Source organism: Phoenix dactylifera, unplaced genomic scaffold (genome assembly GCF_009389715.1).
Source record: "Phoenix dactylifera cultivar Barhee BC4 unplaced genomic scaffold, palm_55x_up_171113_PBpolish2nd_filt_p 000648F, whole genome shotgun sequence".
Lineage (NCBI taxonomy): Eukaryota > Viridiplantae > Streptophyta > Magnoliopsida > Arecales > Arecaceae > Phoenix > Phoenix dactylifera.
In genome coordinates, this window is record NW_024068038.1 from 104,067 (window position 1) to 128,423 (window position 24,357).

At 41.7% G+C, this 24,357-nt stretch overlaps 1 protein-coding gene across 1 annotated transcript; it reads right to left on the minus strand.

Moving 5' to 3' along the window:
• Nucleotides 1-165: 165 nt before the first annotated feature.
• On the minus strand, nt 166-10,666 carry LOC120106817 (mitochondrial outer membrane protein porin 5-like). The gene is made up of 6 exons (XM_039119870.1): nt 10,480-10,666; nt 10,305-10,372; nt 1,331-1,441; nt 1,155-1,241; nt 867-1,075; nt 166-754 (listed from the first exon to the last, which is right to left on the minus strand). Exons 1-6 carry the CDS (start codon nt 10,523-10,525, stop codon nt 448-450), a joined length of 828 nt encoding a protein of 275 aa, XP_038975798.1. The 5' UTR covers nt 10,526-10,666; the 3' UTR covers nt 166-447.
• Between the last annotated feature and the right edge of the window lie 13,691 nt (nt 10,667-24,357).

Genomic DNA, 24,357 nt, shown 5'->3' on the forward strand with positions numbered 1-24,357 from the left:
CAGATCCAGAAATGCCTCCTTGTGCCAGACACGAGAAGACACAAGGGTTGAAGAAAACAAATCTCCATCATACTTTCCCTGCCGGTCTATTCAGAGAAAATCCCATGGTACTATCAATAGAATTATGCGAGATGCTCCCATGGTTCAAAGCAAAGAGAAGCAAAGTTAAAACCATCATTGTCAAGTGCAAATTCGGCAAGACAGGAACTCCTGTGATAATTTCTCAGAGTCTAGTGAGGACAGCGCCTCAACAGGAAATAACATTACAACTCTACCACAGGTCGAGTTACATCCAAGAATAAAAGGGAAATAGTAAATAAGGGCATCAACCAAATCATCCACAGTGAGCCAAAATTTCAACAAAAGAATCTGTGATGTAATTTTATTGGCGGTAACTTCTGGACCCAACCAAAAAAAATCAAGTTTCACCCTCTACCCACAGACAAGTCATGGCTTGAGAGCAAGTGCCAGACCAAACTTGGGAGTTCTATCCAAGGACTTGGTGTCAAACTCACCAGAGATGGTCAGAATCGACTTGGGCTTCAGCTCATGCTGGAGAAGTGCTGCAAGCTTCCCAGAGTTGTTCAGCCTCGACTTCACAGTAGTTTGGGGATCAAGAGCATATTGCCCTCCAACAGTGAATGTGTTTTCATTGGTAGAGAACCTTCTGGTAATTTCTCCAACCACAGCGCTTTTCTGCATCTCATCCAAATGGAACACGTATGAACCACGGAGTGTGTCTCCCTTGTCCGCCCTAGTAAAAAAAAAGTCAGGAATTTATCAAAAAAAAAAAAAGAGATCAGCTTCTATATACCCTTGTATGGTATGTTCATGCTAGAGAATGTGATAGTAGATTAAAAACTTACAGAATTATGGAAGCATTATAATCAGGCTTTCCCAAGCTTATTCCAGCACTGTACTTGGTAAAACTTCCTGAAGCTGTGTCAAAACCAGCCTCTGCACCAAAAGCAATGCCATGGGCACCTACCGTCCCAGAAAGGTCAACAACAGGTGATTGCTTCAAGGCCACAGCCGTGGTAAAACTTGCATGGTGATGGAAATATTGAATCTCCAGCTGGAAAAAAAGGAACGTGTCTTTTAGTAACCAACTATTAGCTTTGTGACAATCCTTCTAAGCTTGGAACAGTCATTACCTTCCCAGAATTGTAATCTGGCAGCTTAAAAGAAGCAATAGTTTTCGTAGATGGCAAGATCTCTACCATGGTGAGAGTTGTTGAGACCTAGTACACATTGAAAAAAGTACTTGCTTAGATTGTTGAACAATTTATAGTTCAGATAGCCATAAGAAGGACAAGTAGCAGCAACAAACATTTGAATCTGTGTCGACTTTAACATTGATAAGGGTGTTCTTGTACTTGTATTGTGTACCAATGTCAAAAGAATAAAGGCCCCCTTTCTTCACTGCAGCAGAAGTAAGGCCCTGAAAATAAACCAGAAAAATTAGGTTTCACTTTTCTATTAGATATATTTATAGGGGGAAACTACATGGGCAACACAAACCAGATGATAACAAAACCACCAAATAAATGACAAAATTGTGAGATTATGATGTCAATCTGCCAATTATAAACAACTACCAACAAATGAATAACTAGTTATTATTAACAAGGACACAAGAAATCAGTTGACAGCAACAAAAGCCAAAGGAAAATTACATTGTTATCATCGGGAAAACATAACAAATGCAAAATTCTGTTAAAGAGATGTGGTAGGTTGCACACACGCATGCATGCACACAGACGTCACAGCATTAACATCAGAGCATTTTCATTCTGTCAACCGTCAGCAATTTGAAACAATGTAACGATATTAGTTAATGCAAAAATAAATCAAATGTAAAACTGAAGACTATTTTGAAAGTAACATAACCTGCACAATGATAAGTCTGAATTTTGCCCCCAAAAAAAAAATCCGACAAGGAGACTGATGTCAAAACTAATTAAGATCGTGACCACAACTGGAATAGAAAAGATAAACAGAAAGATCAATAACGGTGAACATGGTAAAGAAGCTGCACAAAATGAAGAATTCAGTGAGCAAATAAATGAGAACAAGAGCACTTGACTAAACCAGACAAGCTGCGATAGAAAGTACCATACACCAACAACATGCACAGAACTCATGGGAAAAATACACAAATCCTAGAGTCTTCAGACCATTTCTCAGTATGTCAAATGGTACAATCAAACATGCAAAACTACATTTAATTTAACAAATGTGATGTTCAAATAAATGAAACTGCCATACTAATACACTAATTCAAGCAAACTTTAAACCTCAATTTAGTTGTAAGTTTCATAGTGATGATAATCTGCTTCAATTGTGTCATCATCCTGATTTTTCTTTGTCTACTCTTCTGAGGAATTATTGTCCTGAACTTTAGATTTGGTATAAATTTCAATCTAGCCTGTCATTCTGAAAGATAGAATAGAAAAACCTATCAACAAATTATAGAAATTCATCACTAAGATTCTGTCAGATATCACAAATTTAAAATATCTTCCAGAAGCTGAAGAATTAGGTATTTGAAAAGGAATTTCAAAAGGCCATCTGAAAGACCACCTGACGTCCACAGGGATCAAGATCACAATTGCAAGGGAAAAGGGTGAAAGGGGCTATAGCAAATTCAGAAGAATAAAAGATGAATGTGACATCAGTACCTCCTGTCGAAGAAATACAGTTTTGAAGGGACAGCACAGCAGAGGTCCAAATGTAAATATAAGATAATGAACATTTTTTGAAGAGGATGTAAAGCCCAGGGTATCAAGAAAGACTATATGGGCATAACTCCAAAAGTATTGTGAATACTCATCCTGTACTCCAATTAATACACATCTATTGCGCTACACAAGACGCTTTGCCCTTCAGCTAACAGAAAACTGGGCAGGTTTGTGAAATCTATAATAGTAGCAGAATATATTACTAATTGCAGATGTCTGATGTTGAACATTAAGCAACAGAACCATGGCTGTGTCCTATGTCAATCTTCAAGGATCCAATATATGTCTTGATGAAGAAGAGGCATGTCCAAAGTGATCTCTTTCAATGCTGAAAGTAGACACAAGGCAAGACACAGCCTGAAGACCAGTTATGGGTTGTGCCCACAAACTTAATGATTAAAAAAGATGAGTAATCAAGAGGTCAAATGACAAAAAGTGAGCCTTTTCAGGAAAGTAGCTTTGGAGATTGAGCAGAGTGGAGGTTAAATAATATGGAGCAGTACATTTTCATCATTTCAATCCAAAATAAGACACAGGTGGGTCATGAAATGGGCTGAAGGGGTATGTGACCTTTCTTAGAGAGATGGAAAGAAAATTGGATATGCTTTTCTCCTCTCATTTTGGGCTTGAGCTTAATAATGAAAAGGATGCATGCACTTGGAGGTACATAACCAAAAGAAATTATGCATGCCACTATTCCATACAAATTATTTGCATGTTGTAGAACTCAAAGGTGCATAGAAATGAAGGTATAGAGTCCACTAAGACTATTTAACATTCAAGCTTTCATACGGACAAGCAAGCTCAAATCTTGGCGAGTACATAAATTAATAGGATGCAGATAATGTACAGAAAAGGAGGTGGTGTCCCATCAAATTCATTGTGAATTTACTTAGTTTCAAGGCATTGTATCTGGAAAAGTAAGAAGTCCTTGCAAACTCAATAAGAATTTTCAAGTCTTGAAAAAAACATCTAAATGGAGATTTGCAGAATGCTTAAAACATTATCCAAATACAATAATATTCACAGGTCAGGATACATAAACAGATACCAGCTAAGTATTTTGTAACACCACTCATGCTGCTATACAATGTTAAGCTTCGATGGGATCACAGGATTCTATCAACCTACAAGATTCATAGCTCACATTTTTCTGCTCACCACCACTGCCAAGTTGTCTTCTCTGTTCCCTTCTTCTATTTCAGATTGATATCACCTAATCACCTTCGTATGGGGACTCATATCTTTCTTCTTCTATTATACTTTTTGATCATAATAACTTAATTTTAGCATAGGCTCAAGAAAGGCATGATGAATTCCTGAGTTCCATTAACAAATTGATTATGCAAAAGAGTTCTCTAAATATAACTAGGTTCAAGGATTTAAGTGCCACTAGCAGGGGGCATGCCAGCAATTAGCCAGCATTGCAAGTGTCGGTGTTTTAAAAAGGCAGCTGCCATCTGCCGGCAATCAGGGGACTGGAAAGTGCATATTCGATATGCAGGCCACATAAACAGGTGCTTTTTATGTGTAAACAAAATAAAATACATTATAAATAATAATGATGATAACAATATATTTTTTTGGATAAAATAATCATGTTAATAATAACAACTAACAACTAATTAGTGTTTCGTACTTGATAGCTAATACCTACAGTTATAACATAACCAATATATTAACATTATTAACAATACCCATATCTTTGAAGAACGCATCCAGCTTAACTATCAGCTTGAGCTAGCTCCATCCGCATGTGCCCACATAAGAATGGGCTGCATATATAGTTGCATAAAGCACAATGGACTATCTTTTCGGTCCAAATGTAATCTGACTGCATGTAGTAACCACGTACAGGCAAAATATTGCAGTCATGGGACAGCATACACATGCTGCAGCATATGCGACTGCATACACCACATTTTAAAACACTGGAAGTGTTATGACATGCTGACCATGTCATCCTTAAACAAAGCAAACAAAAAAAGAAAAAACTTGAAAGCCCTTTCTAATTTAAAAAAATAAAAAAGGGACTTATAAGTCTATGCCAACCCAACCAGAAATGCTTGTAGAAGGCCAGCACTTAAAGCACAACTAGGTTGCAACTGACAAAAACTGTCACTAAAGTTACTATCATACAATACAATGTCACTACATTTTAACATCCTACATGTTGACACAATGTAGACCATTAAATGATTGGAAGCAGAATTATGTTTAAGAATGGGGAACCACAGGGCTAAAATGCACCTTGGAGGTGCGCTCAGGAGCATGACTCCAGAGAAATTCTAAGAGTACTAAAGTACCCAAGGTGAAACAGCTAGCTACTTTCTATACTAGCAAGGATACATCAAGACTTTCTTCCTGAAGAAAAAAAAAGAGAGCCAGATACTTAAGATTTTCTAAAAAATACCAAAATATGCATCTCCATAGAAAAGTTATCAAGACCAATTCAAAACACAATCCTAATGACTCAATCTTTCCTAACCTAATATAGACTAAAATATAACTTTATGACAATAATCCCACTCAATTTAGGATTCTACACAAAAAGTAACTTAAAATTAATAGCCAAAAATTACAAGAAAATATAAAATATTTAACCTTCTCCTAAGATACCAAAACAAGACCCCTAAGACTCAATAGATTGTAAATTAACTGAAAATGAAAGCCATTATTAGAAAAATAAATAAATATAAAAATAATAAAAACATAAACCAAATCACCTACCCTTGAAATTCCAATGTTAGCTTTTACCAAATTTTTGAAAACAAATGGAGAAAAATTCAAAATATTTTTTTCAATTAAGTAGAAAGTGTAGTTATCCTAGCAGGTACAATTAATATGTAAAGCACTCCGAACACAAAAAGGCCAAGTATTTACAAATTGCATCTCAAACATTTGCTTTTGGATGGTTCATATAGTTAGATTAATATGGTCAAGCACCTGCCCTGCAAGTGGTTAAAAAAGCCCATGAGATTTAAGGAGAAAAACATAAAATAGAAACAACTGCAATATTATTACCACTCCACAGTACACTAGAATGCATGCAAATTGAAAATTAAGAAATATATATTGACATGTTTGCAAAGAAATATGGTGCTTCACAAAGAAAAAGGTCAAAACAAGAGAAAAGGACAATTTCCAATATGCAGTGATGCTTTTATATGTTGGCATCATAAATAATTGATAGTGAAGCATGCCCAGGTATCTAAAACAACTCTTCCAATCTTAAATGCACTTAACGCACTGACCTTGACAACAGCAAAGGTCCATTATTTAGCAAAATACCAAGAATTTGAAAAAACTGGTGATTAAAATGCTTATGCAATAGATATGTAAAACATTATAAGTTAGATGAATAGGCAAAGGGAAATTAGAAAAGATTTGTAATGGATTCACAAAAACTGTTTTTTTTTTTTATGAGATCATCATAAATTCAAAAAGTATGGTAAGTCCTAAGTGATTAAGGAAAAGCATTTCTGAAGAAAGTCAAAAGAATCTGGAGACCGTGAAAAGATATCATCAATAGTTCCAAGCAAACAACTATGATAGAATAGTGTACTCTTGGCAAACAAATAAATTGGGAACTTGCAAATGAAAGAGCTAAAAGCAGCTAGCCAAATAGTGGCTCAAATCCGATAAAAAAAAGGAGCTGCACCAAGAGAATTGACTTTGATACACTTCAGGTGATAGAAATATTTATTGCATGCAACAATGGTCAAATTCCATTACCCTAGAGATTCACCAAAGCTAATACTGTATCATAATAAGTTGATGTTCACAAAATCTCTCTTCAAGCATCAAACGATAACTTGCTTAATAACATACTGTACAATCTACTATAATAAAAAGCAATGAATGCAGGAGCTAAAAAAATCAAGATATTTAAAGGAACTTAATTATAGATAAGTTATCTAAAACCCAAAATCTCCTTATGACGATTCAATGACAATTTTTATGTCATCTAATCTCCTTTCCAACCGATAAAAAATTTATGCATCATGCTAACTTTTTAAATTTTATTTCACTGAAAAAATTAGTCAATTTAAAAACACCGATGTTAATAAATAAAAATATGCATTATTCATCTACTGAAGATGAGTATTTCTAAAATAAAACAAGAAAAAAGTAGTGATAAAAAAAACTGAATCTATAAACTTAAGCAAAGCTTGTCTTTAGATCTCATCTCCCAAAAACTTGACTTTTCAAGTAGATTTTTGATAGTTATACATGAATATTGCAAATCTGTAACCCATGGCTATGGTTAAAATCCATCTTTATAACACCAAACATAAACAAACAGGAAATAGGATATGTAAAATCAATGAATCCACAAAAAAAGATGGTCATGATATGAAAACTTAAAAAGAAAAAAGAACATACCAACAAGTAGTCAATTTTTGCACACTCAGTTGTGAAAGAAATGAAGAATATATTTCAAATGACAGAATATAGTAGTAGATATCATGCATTATTTCCACTGACTATGGCCCCAAAATACATTTGTTAACCATAGGATTTATGCAGTAAGCATTTAGCCCTTGTTCCATATGAAGGCACCTTTCTAATGGTTCATCGAATACAAGAAGAAATTCACCCTCATAATCCCCAGGTCACCATCCTAAGCAATGTCTCAAAAAGGGAACTCTACAAAAGCAACAAAACATGACCTATGTTGAATTCATTTGAATTGGATTATCTACCATCTATATTGATCTACATAATAAATGGAAAAAATATATCCAAGTTGAATTGACAACCTTAACCTGACAACCTAACACGATCTTGAATAAGTCTTTGGCAAAGAGCCACTAGATTGTATTGGTTGATAATGCATAATCTCATTTCTACCAACTTAACCATGAAGAAACCATCAATCAGATGCATTAATTGCAATGCATCACCTTCCCTGCAAATTATATCTACCAAATACTTCAATGTTGTCTAAGCCAAATGTAATCTAGTGTAAATCCAAAAGTTCAATTTTCCAGCAAACTTAGAACTCTCCCCACAAACTAATCAAATCAAGTGATGCAAAACCTTGGTTATCTTTTTTCTTTAAGTAACCAACAAAAAATCCTGGTGGACTAGCATCACATAGTCATACGATTACTTCGCATGCCAATACCATCCACAGGTTCATAATACAATAATATGCACCTACCATCCAACCTGATATACTACTCTTAATTTTCTTTTACAACCAGCTAAGAAGCTAAGCTTTTCACTTTCCAACCTTTTAATAATTAGCCCTTGAACAACCAACTATCATAGCATTTTGCTACAATACAACTTTATTTAAATTTATTAGATTGGAAAAATCAATCTCAACCATCGGCTAATGGAGGGCATTATAGGAGAGTGGTAGGAAAGCAGTTGACAACAGGTTTCTTTTCTTACCTCTCTTCTGGCAAAAAGCTCAAAGGAATGAACCATCCAAGCTAACCATATCAGCATCCCAATTCAATAAAGAAACAGTCTAATGGATCTTCCTCCATCTCCGTCCACTTTTATCCGCCATATCAACCTTCCTCCTCCAGCATCTTATTCACTGACGGCCGCCAAACAACAAAACATACAGGTTTCCCCCCCACCATGCCCCTACGCACCATTGGCACCACCTTGTTCTGGCCCCCATCACCAACGGCACCCTCGCCCATTGCAGTGAGACCAACGTCCTTATTGGGATCTATCTACCTTGTTGCGCTGCCCAATGTGGATGTGGTGAAAGAGAGGAGCGGCTATCATTGCTTTGCCATTGTGCAAAGAGACCGAATGACATGATAATACCCTTCCACTTCCATCTTTTTACTATACTTGCCCTTGTACATATGGGTGAAAGTGGCTATCTCCAGTAGGATCCTAACCGCTTAAATCATAATAAATGGTGAATCACCATAAAAATTAAAAATATATAGTATGGATCATGAAAAGCATTGCTGGCAAACCCACTATTGTAGCTTCCAAACATTTCCTCTTTGCCCACCTTCTAACTCTATCCTTGAAAGATATGAATTAAAAAATCAGTTCCAACTTTGCACTGCCAATATACCTATACCTCTCAGACAGCTCATCCCTCTTAGAGACCAGAAACTTGCTCCCATGCCCCTGAATTTAAATATTGATAATCTAAATGGTCCAGGGAATTAAAACTAGTTTCCCTTGCCCTCATTATTCAAATGAAAAAAACCTGATTTTTTTCCAAACACATTCATTGAAGTTGACTTAGATGGAATCCTTGGTCCCTCTAAACATCCAAGAAAGGCACTCACCTTCTGCATCAACTTTCAAACTTAGTCATACCTCCCAACTTCGCCCTTCTTTTTTTTTCACATAGTAGACATATTGCCTCAGTTCCTCTAGGCCTCCTATGGCTTCAAGCCATTACATGACAAGGTGTTGGTACTCAAACAGATAGATTTGACAACCTAGCAATAGCATTAAGCTATGCCCATGCAACAAAAATGGGAGACTAAGATCTTCAGCATAGATTAAAAGATGTGATATTGATAAAAAGGCCATACCAACCACAGATTGGATTTGATGATGCCCTGTGATATTTTACGAGAACTAGTCATGACATTTAGGACAAATGACAGGCTATCACATAGCTATCAATCATTTTTTCCTCTTCGCAGGAAAAGAGTAGCAAATTGGATGGCCAGGTTCCCAGTCAAAGTTGAATTCTTACACACAAATGCATGCACATAAAAAATGAAAGAGAAAATGAAGAATTAAACAGGCCTGTTTAGAAAACATATAGAGGCTGAAAGAATGAACCAGAATACTGCAGAATGGAAATTCTAAACAAAACAAAGACCCGACTGCTCCCAATCACTCTTTCTGATGAAGAAAAAGAAAAAGTATGGGAATCCTCGTACATCTAATAGGGGAAAAGAGAGGAAAGGATTTATGGGATATGTACGGAACCAACTAATAGAATGGCCGAGCAGCAACAACAACAACAAAACTCATTAGCATTTTCTAGTAGAATTGGACCCACGTAAATCCTCATCAAATGAAACAATAATTACAACAGTGAAACAAAACAACTACAGTTCCATTAAAACAATAACAAAGTGAGCAATTCAATATTAGCAAAACAGAACATTTCTGCAATCTGACCATAAACGAATGCAACATTAGTTCTACTTTCTTTTCAACTTCACAAGCAAAAGAAAACAAAAACAAAAATTGACAATAAAAAAAGGTAAAAAAAATATTCAGCAGATTTCTAAAATTGACCAACTTCGCTTTAAGAGTTATTAACAAGAGAAATCCTAACTCAAAGATCAGATCAGCACTAAAACCTTCCACAAAATAAAAATTAAATCGCGTCACACGATCTGATCGATCAGTAAAGAATCGGTTATGTAAGAAATTGGTTGGACCCTAAGATTTCACAACATAAGAGACATCAATCCGAAACCTACAAACAGCAGAAATATCCCTAGAGATCAATCGATCTATAGAATTGAGAACAGAAAACAAAAATAGAAATCGGAGATTAAAATTTCTTTTAAAAAAAACAAGAAGAAGAAGTAGCGTCTGGGATGTTACCACTCCAGAGGCGCTGTGGGTCGAGATGGTTAACTTCTGGTCACAGCTGTAGTCCTTTGTCAGCACATCTAAATACCACGAAAACAGGATCAAAAAAAAAACCAGAAAAGACCAAAAAATTAAGAAATAAAAGACATTTATTTGGCGATGGATTTGGGGGAAGAGAGATTGAGACCTTTGGCCTTCTTCCCAATGTCGGAGAAGAGCCCCGGTCCCGTCATGGTGGCGGCAGCGGCGGCGGCGGACAGAGAGAGAGAGAGAGAGAGGAGTTTGACCGGAAATAAGAAGAGAAGGGTGGGGGAGGAGTGGACGAGTGGGAGCGGCGGTGGGCTGGGGGCTTGAAAAAGGGGTCCGGCCGCCACGAAGTTGGAGGAAGGGAGAATTCTCGCACTCCGTTTTTTATATTTCTTTTTTATTATGATGATGAATAAATTATTGCGTTTTTTTTTTTTTTTTTTTGCTTTAAAAAAAGGGGGTAGGGGGGAGGAAGGGACAAGCCCAACTAAATTATTGCGTATTTGATGGATGGAAGGGGAATAGATAATGAACGGCTGGATGGAAGCAGGAGATGGATCCTTGGAATGGAACACTGATCGGACGATTAGCATGTAAATTGAGACGTGCACGAGGCCAGCTTGGGATTACGAGTGTTTGCCCTTCGACTTGTGAGAGGAGTAAATTGGAATCCAAACATTTGTGATTATTGCAGGAGGCCAGCTTGGAACGAATAAAATTACGATTTGGGTTGGATAGGAGCTGATGCAAAATTTGTTGGGTTGCCAACTTCAAATGTGATGGTTTAGAACTTGGATGACTCGATCGAATCCGAACCCAATCAAAAGGTTGATGATAGGGCATCTAATTTAACTTAACCCAAATCAAGTCCAATGCTGTTCTTTATAGGGTTCCAAATATCAACAAAACTAAACTCAGCTCATATGTATTTAGCTAAGCTTCCAACATGATTTACTTTAATTCTGATTGTACTGACCTAATTTAATATGATCCACTCCAAATAATGACCAGGTTGAAAATTTAGAGTTGAGCTAGATTTGGATTTTAGTATCATTCTTTGGATTCATTAACAGGTTTTCAAATGGAATATTTAAGTTTCTGTCAATAAGTTGGATTGGATCAGTTTTGGAAGGGGAGTTGGGGCTCATCGGCCTTCAAACCAAACAAAATCCACCCAAGTTACGGTTTATTCTCGAGTTTACGGTTTTATTCTCGAGCGAGTAGGCATCTTACTGATGAAACTTTTAATAGCTCTTGAGCCGTGGGCACCAATCTAGTGAATGTTTATAACCATGCTATAGCCTCTTTACTTCTTTTTCTTATGATAAGAGTTTGTATATTGGAGTTTAGCAAACTAATATATTTTTATTTAGCCCCTACAGCATTAAAATCTTACATGAGGAGCTTGGTATTTCGCAAAATCTATTCTAATATTAAGCCATGTAGAATGTTCTCGATGAAGCTCCATGTTGGCCGTTACACAATACAAAAACATCTTTCATCTAACCATGAAACAAAAAAATCTTGATCCTTAAATTATCTATAAATATTTTTGCTTATTTTGATGGAAAGAAACAAGAGAAAATTACCTATTGAGGTTGGATGCATATTAATAAAATTATATATAATTACAAAATAATCCAATTCAGAGGAAAAAAGAATTTCTTCAACTTGTTTAATTCAAATATCCTATAATAAAATAATAGAGAATAGCAAGAATTTGTGATGCAGGACAACTGCAAGGAGAAAGGGGAGAAGAAAGAAGAGAAGAAGAGGAGGGGAAGAAGGAAAACCAAGCTGGCTCTGGCCATGGCTTCACGCCAAAGTTTTAGTGAGAAAAGGAGGCTAATTCATTCAATCAATCATTCATCAAAATCTAAACATGAGCATGGACCCATATATATAGCATCACAAAAAAACAAAAAGATCCCTACAAAAAAATAATTACATAAAAATCCTAAAATGACAATATGCAAATAAGCCTATAACATAAAATCAATCCAAAATAAAATCAAGCTGACTGAACTGACGAAACTGGCTAGACCCGCTGAACTGGCTAGACCCTGTAGCGACCGTAGACTCGAATGATGGCTGACCTGGCACTAGTGTCCGCACCAACTCTTCCCAGATGGAAAGAAATCGACCTTGACGAAAGCGGCTCGGTGTAGCCCCAGTAGTACTCCAACAAGTTCAGGTCAATCGACTATAGCTCCTCGTGCGGGATCTAAGTGTAGCTCTAGTACCAAAGTTGATGCAAGACAACTGCAAGGAGAAGAGGGGAAAAAAAGAAGAAGAGAAGAGGAAGAAAAGAAGGGGAACTAAGCTTCTCACCTGACTCTGGCCATGGCTATGGCTTCACGCTAGGGTTTCAGAGAGAAAATGAGGCTAATTCAATCAATCAATCATTCATTAAACCCTAAACACGAACATGGACCTATATATATATATAGAGTCACAAAATAACAAAAAGACTCGTACAAAGAAAACAATCCCATAAAAGTCTTAAAATGACAATATGCAAACAAGCCCATAATATAAAATCAATCCAAAATAAAATCAAGCTGACTGAACTGATGAAACTGGCTGGACCTACTGAACTAGATGGACTCTGTAGCGACCATAAACTCGAATGATGGCTGACTTAGCACTAGTGTCAGCACCAATTTGTGCTAAACCATTTGCTTTCATTAAAGATGATAAAATTAATGCACAAAATCACTATTTATACTAATTATGTTGAAGTTGCTAACTCTAAATCAAATTTTTGTTCTATATAAAAGAGGAATTAGGTGAAAAGCAGGGTAAAATACTCTTTTTAATTTCTTTCAATCAATATATACAAAACTATGGCACATGACCTCTATCTATACTAGTAAAATTTGTCCTTTCAGAATCTAGGTCAAATTTCTCTTCTAGGTAACAAAGATAAAAAATTCTAAATATTATAATTATTGTATAACTATAAAATTATTTAATACTGTAATAAATTAGATTTTATTATTATATAACTTAATATATATTTATAATAATTATATATATTATACACTTTATATCTTATAACATATATTATCAAAATAATTGTAATGAGAATCATTATGACATAGTACTAAAGTGCATTATAATCATAACAATAGTTACATTATTAAATAGTTATTATAATAGTTTAATAATATAATAGTATATATTTAACATTGTTGGATATTAAAATAAATATAATATATCATTTATACTTTATAATATATACTATAAAATAATTAACTAATATTGAATTATTAATATATAGTATTAAGGAAATTTAAGTTAAGAAAGTGACTGGGTGAGAGGATGCAAAATGGGGGAGTTAGGACTTGCAACTTATGTTGCAATTGGTATTAAGTCATTTTCAAATTTTGACTTTTCTACAGTTGGAATTTCTAATTATAATTAAATTGTAGGCAGTCAAACGGTTGTATTAGTTATTTGCAAGGGAAGGGCAGGGGGGAGGTGGGACTAAGGGCGGCCGGACTGGTGGGGTGGAGGAGGAGGAGGGAAGGGGAGGTGCGGAGGAGGAGTAGGAGGAGGGAAGGGGGAGGTGGAACAAGAGGCGGGGTCGGATTGGTGGGGAGGAGAAAGAGGAGGAGGCGGAGGGAAGGGTGAAGTAGGGCGAGGGAAAGCAAGGGCAATGGGAGGAGGAGGAGCCGGGGAGGTGGGAGTCGTGCGACAAGGGGTGGCCGGCGCGTTGGGGGGAGGAGGAGGAGGAGGAGGGGAGGGGAAGGTTGGGGCAAAGAGAGAGAGATGGGAAGGATGAGATGGGGAAGAAGATATATATATATATATATATATATATATATATATATATTATTTTATGTTATATTATATTATATATATTATATAAATATTGGGTTGAGGCTGGGATGGTTGGTGTGTGGAGCCTAAATTTTAGGCACGGTTCGGTTTTTTTTATCATTATTATTTTGGTATACCGGCTTCTCACACCAAATATATTTGAGTACAGTCAAAACAATTAGAAGACAGAAGCAGACTAAACGAAAAGAGAACATTTGCCTAGCCACCAAGGTAGTAGCCTAGTGGTAAGGGGGCGATAATTCCGCCCAAGTTGCCCGGGTTCGAAACGTGCGGGCGTCGATTAAATTAGGGGACCGGATGCCCCATGCCCGGCTGGCTTGTTGGCGGTTATGCTTTCCTTCCACTTGTACCAAGGTGGCGCTGGGGTGACGTACCCACATGTGAGGCGGTGAACCCAGTGGGGTGAGCCCACGGGTCGGGGAATGCACGCGAAACCTGCGACCTGTATCGAACATTCCCTAGTGGAAGGGGGCCCAGTAATGGGGCTGCTACGCGGGTGGGCTGGTCCCTCCCCCTCCCCTCCTATTTTTAACCAAAAAAAAAAAAAAAAAAAACATTTGCCTAGTTTACCTAAAGAAATTTTCTCGAATGATGTGTCGCGGAGCTGCAATTCTCTGCAGGCCTTCGGGATTAAAAATTAGGTCCAAACTCGTCTGAAACAATCCAGGCTTAGGCAAGCCAAGTGGGCTATCTGGTTTTTCAGCGGAGCTACTTATTCGGATGTCTGCAACTCAAATTGTTACTTATTAGATTGTAACTTAGGACTATCTTGAAATAAATCGTCTCACAATTAAAATAGCTATAGGGCAAGTTGTATATACCACCAAATATTGAACCGTACCTAGCACAAAGCAAACAACTACTCCATTTCCTTTGAATAGAAAAGTGTATGAAACATAGAACAAGGCCAATTGGATCACATCATTGAGCAAAGGTAGACGGCTTGTGTTGCCAGCTTCACCCATCTTAACCAATTGACAACTATCTGCAAAAACATTAACTCAACAAGCTAAGCCATCTCCGGCTGCAATTATCCAAAAGAATTGACAGCCTACTTTATCTAAGAGGGTTATTAGACACGATATGAATCACTTAGTTTACTATAGACTACCCAGGATCCAGAAGCATGATGCACCATATTGAAAAGCTGAATCATATGCCAAACTTTCAAAGGCTATAACTTAATCGTATGATACTTAATTAAGATAATCTTATTTTTTTGGTAAATCGGATAACTTTTTGAATTCTACAACATGGTGCCTCCCTTTAAAAATGTGGCACATCAAGTGATTTGACTAAATTTCATCATTTGGGTCTTGAAAGGGCTCGTTAAACTCCTTTTAGGGAAAGATGTTGACCATGCATACCTCTCAATTTAGAAAGAATTAGGTAGAGCATCTTTAAGCAAAGTCAATGAAGAAGCTGAGATATATTTTTGTATGATTTTAGCTTTTTCGTGTTTATTTCCATTAGTTATGTTTATTTTTTGGAAGCCGAGTTTTATTCAAACTAGAAGGGAAATCAAATCTGAATTGTGCAACAATAGACTTTACAATGTATCTCAATTTAGAAATTATCTATAAATGGAAAGAAAGCCTCGACCCTATTTTCATCCATTTTTCTACTTTTGAAGATTTTTTTTGAAAAGTTTGAGTTAAATGAGTTAAGAAAATTCTTCATTTTCTCCAATTGGATAACTACTCTAGTAATTTAGCATGATTAACTCATCTAAATTAATCTTCACTATATCTGGGATGGGAGTTATAAATTAACAAGTAAACTGAGGAAGAGAAAGATGAGGTGGCATGAGAGACGCAATGAGGAAAGACAATTTTGAAGTTTGAAGACATGAGCATAACCAGATGCCCTAACATCAAAACTCCATTGTAGTAATTTCTTGCATCCTAAATCTCCCAGCCTCTATAGAATACATGAATGAAACGATAAAACATTGGCTCCAAAAGCTTAGCAAGAACTTGGTTTGCACGGACCAGTTATAGTCGACAATTGGTTAACCAAAAGAGCATTGGATGAGGACATGCTCTACCTCTGTCGCCATTTCATGATAGCAATCAGAGGGATTCGAGTAAAATATATCACAACACCACTCAAGGGTGGTAGCAGACTAAACCCAAAAATTCTTCACATCCACCCAAATAAATAAGTAAATAAATAACTTCCCAAAATTTTATTTATATTTCTCAATAAATACGCCACCGTTTTTTTTTCAACGGCGGCTCACACAACGCTAGTATGAGCACATCCAACAGAGTCGAGAGAAAAAAAATGGTGTAGCGGTGGAGGGACAGCTACATGACATATCCAGAGGACCTTTTTGGAGTGTTGAGTAGCAAAGAAGACGACCTAGTCGGCGGCCCCTCTCGATACACATGAACGGCTAAAAGGCGCCACAATCTTTCGCCAGCACGAATGCCACAAAGCAGCGGGTGTCCATCCCTCCACTGTCTCTTATTTTATATCCACTCGTGAATCCCAATATATCACTGTTCTGGGCTAACAATGCCGACCAGTTCTACCAACCGCAAGCATCTTCTTTTCTATAATTTCTCCGCCTTATACTCTCCCAGCCGTTGGATGAAAATCCAACGGTAGTCATATCTCCAAGAAGAACATTCATAAACACTCAGATAAAAAAAAGGAAAAAATAAAACGCAGTAATTGCATTTATCGATTTATAAAACTAAATCGTTATATCCATCCATGACACTTCCAATTGAAACAAAAAAATAACATATTTTTACATTTTGATATTAATTAATCGAAAGCAGATGAAACAAAGAGGAATTCGGTCGACGAACGAAACGGAGATTGCGATCATTTTCTGAGGGCGTCTTCTCTCAGGCTTCGAGAGGGGGCGAACTGCGGATCCGAGGAGAAGTATTCGGATCCGATAGAGGGCGGGAGGAAGTCGGATCGGGTGCGGCGGTGGTGGGATGAGTTCTCCTGCGGCCAGTCGGCGACGAGCGGCTTCCTGCTGCCGCCGCGGCCGGTGGAGCCCTCGGAGAGGCAGCGGTAGCGGCTCCGTTCCCGTCTCTTCTTGATCGCGTGGATCACGAACGGTATCAGACCTTCCATTCCGTGCACCCGCTTTCTCTCTCTAGAGCTCTCTCTTAAAGAGACAATTGAGCAGCCTTTTGATGGGAGAGAAAGAGGGGTTTCAAGGTATATTTATAGAGAGAGAAAGAAAATAATTTGTAATAAGCAAATAGATTCACGGATACGAGATGACTAATGACGCTGTGAAGATAAGGACAAACACGGGTGCAAAGGATGACAACGAGGACCGGAATGGCGAGGGTCCCACTAATGAGTGTGGAGATGGGTTTATTTCGAGGGTGATTTTTGTCCGCATCGTTACCTACCACCATCACCGTCATCGAAAGCGGCTGGGTCATTTGCGAAGGCGTGAAAAGCTGGGGGAGGTTGCAACGAGCATGGTTTAGGACCTCATAGATGCAAGTATCTTTTAAATAAGGGAAGGGAGACCAATGAGCTCATCAATTTTGACTTTGAAACGCAAGTGGGTTCGCCTGACTTGGACCCAATTGGTGTTGGATTAGTTCGGAGTTAAGACCCATGGATGCATAGATTGCAAATTAAAACCCAACCTCCAAATTAAATGGACCTCATAGATGGAGTCCGACTCCCTCAGGCTAAATCAAGACCGTAAGATGATGGGGCTTATCTAGATATAAATCGTAGACCCAAAGCTACTTCACATCGTATTTGGGTCCAGTTAGATTGTGACCTAACTCAACCCGTTTGTAAGCCTAAATTTGATTATATAGGTGGAGCGGAACCTAGAAACCGTGCATAAAATTCGTTCTTCATTTGTTCCAAAATCAGATGAAGAACTATATTCAATCACGGGAGTGCAACTCTTTCATGCATGGCACCATGACGTGCTCAATTTGATTACGTATGGGCATGCGCCCACTGCTTACGTGCCAACCATATCTCGGTCAGCTTTCAACTCAAGCAGGAAACTTTCTACTTACAAATAACCCCTTCGTTAGTTTAGGACTTAGGATCCTCTTGTTGTTATCTCTTTAATGACTTCCAATGTAAAGCTAATGCTATTATATATGTAAGGATCCATGATCAGTTTGTTGTTGCCTTGCCTTGACTTTTCATTGTCTTTGCTGTTTCCACTGTCCAAGCCATGAAGAATGGAGACAAAGCTGGGAATGAAAAAATGATCATTTGGCAAAGTTTAATATTGGTTTGCTATTTATGCTTAGTAGACACTTCAAAATTTGCCTCTTGAACGCTGACTTGTTTTGTTTGATATTTATTTTGACTTTATAGAGGATGAGACATGTTGGACCAATCAAAGGAAGCTTGGGAATCACATAAGCCTCACAATGGCCTCTCTCTCTCTCTCTCTCTCTCTCCCTTCCTCCATCCATTTGAGCTGGAGAGCATGGAAAGATCGCGTTGTTAGTGGTTAGAACACGGAAGCTAATCTAGAGAGCACACGTGCTCTAATGTTCCAACAGTCAAATTGACCAGGGCTAGGGAGAAGGTTCCCGAGCTGGTTTCCAGGCCTGTTCTGGGCCTACATCTAAAGGTTAACGCTCAGCCAAAATTTCTCGGCTTCTCAGTCAAACACGGATGGTATGGTGTACCAGCTCCGGAAGAGGGTTGTATCTTTTGCACGAAAGAAAGATTCACTTTTTTTCAAGCAGATCCACCATTGGATTGCATAATGATTGCTTTGAGATCTATGCATATGGATGAATGAAGGAGTTCAAAATACTTTGGTATCTATGCTGGGAGTGATCTAATGGTCGACATTGCAAAAGAGGATCAATCCTTCTTTCGCATCAAAGATACACACTGGATCTACATTTTGGGATTCTTCAATAAATATTCCTATTTAATTGTTAAATATTTTATCTTCTGATTTCTATAAATGGTTTAGTTCATCCGTTGATACATCCATTATAGCATCAGAAGAGTTTTTTTTTTTTTTTTTTTTTTTTTTTTTTTTTTTTTTTTGCTAATGCGGGTGGATCAGACCTGACGAGACCGGATACACCCAATAAAGTCAGAAAATAAAATACCTCGGAGTGCCAAAGGCAACTCCCCATCGCCACTCCATAAGGTGCCTCCGGAGTGAGAAGCTACATACGCAGCTACCCAATCCGCAGCACCATTACCTTCACGGTAAATATGCTTGGCCCGAAAGGCCCATCCATCCCTCGCCATAACCCAAATGTCACGGAGCAAGGGATGGTCACACCCGCCACGCCTTGGACCCCCCTGGATCCAACTGACAATGGTGGCTGAGTCACCCTCCAGGATAATGGACCTAGCCCGTAAGACACACCGGGCATGGCAAAGGCCTGCCCAGGCTGCTGTCAGCTCCGCGCTGGGAACTGAAGTGTCAAATAACTGACTGCCACCGGCAGCCACAACCCTGGCACACGGGTCCCGGATAACAAAACCCGCGCCTCCCCGCGTGCCACCATCCAAAACAGACCCATTAAAGTTGACCTTGAGGAAACTCGGGGGTGGGGGCTCCCAGGTGAAAAACACCGTACGAGAGGCTGCCGAAGCAGAGTGGGAACCCCAGGTGTCCCGAGCTATCAAGGTCCCTCCAACAGGGATAGTGTAACACAGCTCCGCCGCCTGAGCGCGGGCACTCTCGACAACAAATCGCGGCGACATACGTCGTTCGCTGAAGGTACGAGCATTCCTGGCCAACCAGATCTGGTAGGCAATACAGGTAGCTCGGACAGCCTCCTGACGCAGCACCAAGGACTCCGATCCCTGACGCATGGCCTGTAAGAACAGGTCCCTACATCGCCATACCACCGGTGGAACCCCTGCCAACCGCCAAGTGCCCCTAGCCCATGTGCACCGAAACAGGGCATGGTCCACCGTCTCGGCCACACCACAAGCCCCACACACCAATGGGATCCTCACTCCTCGGCCTGCGAGTACAGCACTCGTAGGAAGACGGTCCCAGGCCACCTTCCAGAGGAACAACGCGACCCTCGGGTGGAGCCCCAATCGCCAGATCCAGGCAAAATCCGGGCCAGGCTCATAATCCTGCCGCAGGATATGGGAGAGATCGCCCATCCTGACCCTGGATCTGGTTGAGGAACCCCACACACGTACATCTGGTCCACCACTCTGTGGTAACGGTAGTGAGCGAACCCGCTCCGCCAAAGATTGCCCGAACAAACGGGCCAACTGAGTCTCATCCCAACCAGCCACCCCGGGGGTCATGAGATCACAAACCTGTAGACCCTCCCCAGCCTCGACACTAACCATAGTCGGCCAAAGCCGCAGCGGGAGGCCGTCGACCCATGGGTCACCAGCTACATCGATGCTACGTCCGTCGCCTATCAGCCATCGGGTGTGACTCGACACCAATGGCAAGTACGTCGCTATCTCACGCCATAGAAAGGAGCATCTCCGCCCTCCTCGGGCCCAGCCCTCCGGGCTTGCCCCCCCATAGCGGATAGTCATAATCCGGCTCCAGAGCCCCTGCGGCTCCAGTATGAGACGGGAAGCATGCTGGGCAAGAAGTAGCTCTCGTCTCTCCAGGAGAGACACCACCCCTAGACCACCTTCCCTGAGGGGAAGGCAGATGCGCTCCCATGCCACCATGTGCACGCCACGACCCCCTCCATGTGAGCCCCATAAGAAGCCCCGAAGAAGTCGCTCAATCTTAAATAAAACAGACCTTGGCACCACCGTATTTGCCATAAGATAGATGGGCATGGAGCCCAGTACAGCTCGAATCAGCATGACTCTGCCCATCATAGACAGGGACGCTGCCCTCCAGCCCTCTAGTCTGCTCTGAACCCGCTGCACCATCCCGGTGCACTCAGAAACTCGCAGTCTCCTGCCCGAGATCGGAACACCCAGATAGGTCCAGGTCCCATCTTGCTCAGGCATCTCCAGAATCCTCCGAATCCCCCGTCGAACCTTGAGTGATGTGCTAGGGCTAAAGGAGATGGAGGATTTCTGGCCATTCACTCTCTGACCGGATACCGTGCAATAGGCACCCAAAACCCTCCTGATAGCCCGAGCATCAGCTACGCGAGCCCGGGTCAGGAGGAGACAGTCATCGGCAAATAGTAAGTGTGATATCGGCTGGGCCCCCGGAGCTGGGACATAGGCCCCCAACTCACCGGCAGCACACGCAGCCCGCAATGCCCGAGACAAGACATCAGAGCAAATAATAAATAGATACGGAGATAACGGGCATCCCTGCCGAAGCCCCATAGTAGAACTGAAGAAAGGAGATAGGGAGCCATTGACCAAGATAGAGAACCTCGATCCCCGGACACACCCTAGAACCCACCCAATCCAAGTCTCATGGAACCCCAGGCTCTCCAAAGCTAGCCTAAGAAAACTCCACCTGATTCTATCATAAGCTCGTTCCATATCTAGCTTGACGGCCATCAAACTCCGCCGCTGCGAGGCCCGTCGAAGATCCCACATCATCTCCTGGGCCACCATAACGTTGTCGGAGATACTCCGACCCCTCACAAAAGCACCCTGCTCCTGACAGATAATGCCGGAGAGGAGGGGCTTCATACGATCCATCAGTATTCTTGCCACAACTTTGTATAAAGTATTACACAAGCTGATCGGCCTAAAATGACTCGGCTCGGCCGCGTCCTGACGCTTTGGTATAAGCGTGACAAATGTGGCTTTCCAATCGTCGGGCATACCTGCCTGATTGAAAAAACACAAGACCGCTTCCACCACTACAGTCCGAACGATACCCCAGTATCTCCGGAAAAAGAAAGGTGGGAAACCATCTGGACCAGGGGCCCTATCCGCACCCAGTGCCCAGATAGCCTCACGCACCTCCCCCTCCGTCACTGGACGAACCAACATAGCATTCTCAGTCGTATTGATTTGGGAAGCAGCCCTCGGGAGCTGACCGGCAGGATCGGACTCACAATCCTCCGTCCAACGAGAGCGAAAGAAATCAAGCAGGATATGGGTGATGGCCGAATCGCCTTCAACCCGGTGACCCTGCTCATCCCGCAAGGATCGAATCATGTTCCTCTGCCTCCTGATAATCGTAGAGCGGTGAAAGAAACTAGTGTTTCGATCACCCTCTCTGACCCATTGAATTCTGGATTTTTGCCTCCAGAAGATCTCATGTTGCCGCAAGATCGAGTGGTGAGTGGCGAGGAGACCCCGAAGGCTGACCATATCGGCCTCGGGGAGCGCACCCATCTGGTCTTCTCTACTTTGGTGGTCGGCAATCGCAGCCTCCACCTCCTCCAATCTCCTGAAGATATCCCCCACTACCTCACGGTTCCAACGCCGTAACCGACGCTTAGTCAATTCCAATTTACGTGAAACCCTCTGCATGGGGTCACCACGAACCGGCAGACTCCAAGCTCCTCGGACAATGTCCCAGGATTGAGGGAGAGACAACCAAACCTTCTCAAAGCGGAAGGGGCACTGGTGAGAAGAACCAGATACAGTCGAAATCAACAAAGGACAGTGGTCCGAAGCAATCCGGGGTAGATGACTAACCCTGTAGGACGGAAATCTGGTAAGCCAGTCAGAGGAAGCAATAGCCCTATCGAGCCGCTCCCACACCCTGGCTTGGCCAGACTGGTTATTACACCAAGTAAATTGCGGGCCAGAGAATCCTAGATCCACTAGGCCGTTTCGCGAAAGAAAGTCTCGAAACTCCCTCCTATCCACAGTGTCAGAAAAAGCCCTACCTCCACGTTTCTCACTCCCCTCCAAGATACAATTAAAATCACCCACTATCGCCGTTGGAAGACCCTGAGCGATTAAGTGGGTGAGCTCATCCCACAGGACCCTCCTGGTCCGATGGTCAGTGCTAGCATACACACCACTCAGGACCCATGGTGCGGCGTTAGGTGCCGAAATAATCATCAGGACCTGTTGGGAGCAGTTATGGAACACATCGACTGTAGCCCCACCCCGCTTCCACAGAGCCACAATACCCCCGGACAGCCCCTGGGACTCAACTACATATGACTCCCAGTCGACCTCAAACCGGCGTACTACACGATCCAGTCCACTACCGGATAGTCGTGTTTCATAGAGAAGGCAGATCTCTGGACTGTGGATCTGAACCAACCGCCTAAATGAAGACATGAAGGCCGGCTTAGCCGCCCCTCTACAATTCCACGCAAGAATCCTCATGGGGAAAAATCCGAGAGGTCGGCCACAGGTGCATCCACCCTCTGGGCCGCAGGGTCCATCATCAACTCATGATCAGGGTCGTCTCGCAGACCCTCATCGACGCTAGCCCCGGACACGACTCGTAAGACTGCCGCCTTCACCCGTTGAACAACCGTCGAATGATCAGCGGACCTACTAACCGCCCCCTCAAGGCTACTCGAGTCCCCTACCCCTGGCTCCACGAATGCAGGCGCGTCCCGCCCTGCCAGAGGGTCCCTCGCAGGGCAGTCTCCGCAAACGGGGAGTGCACTAGCCATAGTCGCATCGCCCAAATTGGGCCCACTCGCGACCACAACCCCCTATCCCACCTCCACCTCTAGAGGGCCCAAAGTAATAGGAACCTCAGACGGCGGAACCACCCCCAGGGCCTGGGCCCTAAACTGGAACCCAGACTCACTGGGCCCCGCCAGCAAAGCCAGCGACTCAGGCCCAACAGCAGGCCCCAAGTGGGCCATGAACAGTGGAAGGCCCTCGTCCACAGGGGCCTTCCCTGAGTCCTCTACGCGTGGCCCAGCCAAACTGGGCCACGCTCTCTCCACCGCGCGACGGGCCTGGGAGCCCGTCGCGCGATTCACCGTGTGAACCACACGGTTCACGCGATCTCGATCTCCCGTGGGTCCCGCGCGCCCCTTACCGGGTTGACGGGCCACATCCAGTAGCGGCCCAGCATTTCTGGGCCGCTTCTTGGACAGGTCCATGTGCGGGCCCACCCAACCAGCAGCCGGCCCGGCCTGAACCAACTGGCCGGCCCGGACCTCACACGGCCCACTCGAGCTCGAGCTCGAACTCGCCCCTGTAGCCGAGTCAACACGTCCCATGACCGTGTCAACACGGGAGCCCCCTCTCTGCCCACCGGAAGCCGGGGCCTCTACCACCACCGGCGGGGAGTGGCGACGGGCCACTTTGGTCGGCTTTTGCCAACCTTCTAGGTCCGGTGGTGACACCGGAGGCCTAGGCGAGGCGGCCGGCG

Bases quoted from the DNA above. Each gene is read 5' to 3' on its own strand.
- LOC120106817 (XM_039119870.1), bottom strand. From the start codon at position 10,525: ATGACGGGACCGGGGCTCTTCTCCGACATTGGGAAGAAGGCCAAAG. The intron at 1,442-10,304 runs GTAACATCCCAG...GTTTATTTTCAG, and splicing joins CCCACAGCGCCTCTGGAGTG to GGCCTTACTTCTGCTGCAGT. The intron at 1,076-1,154 runs GTAATGACTGTT...CTTTTTTTCCAG, and splicing joins CAGATTACAATTCTGGGAAG to CTGGAGATTCAATATTTCCA.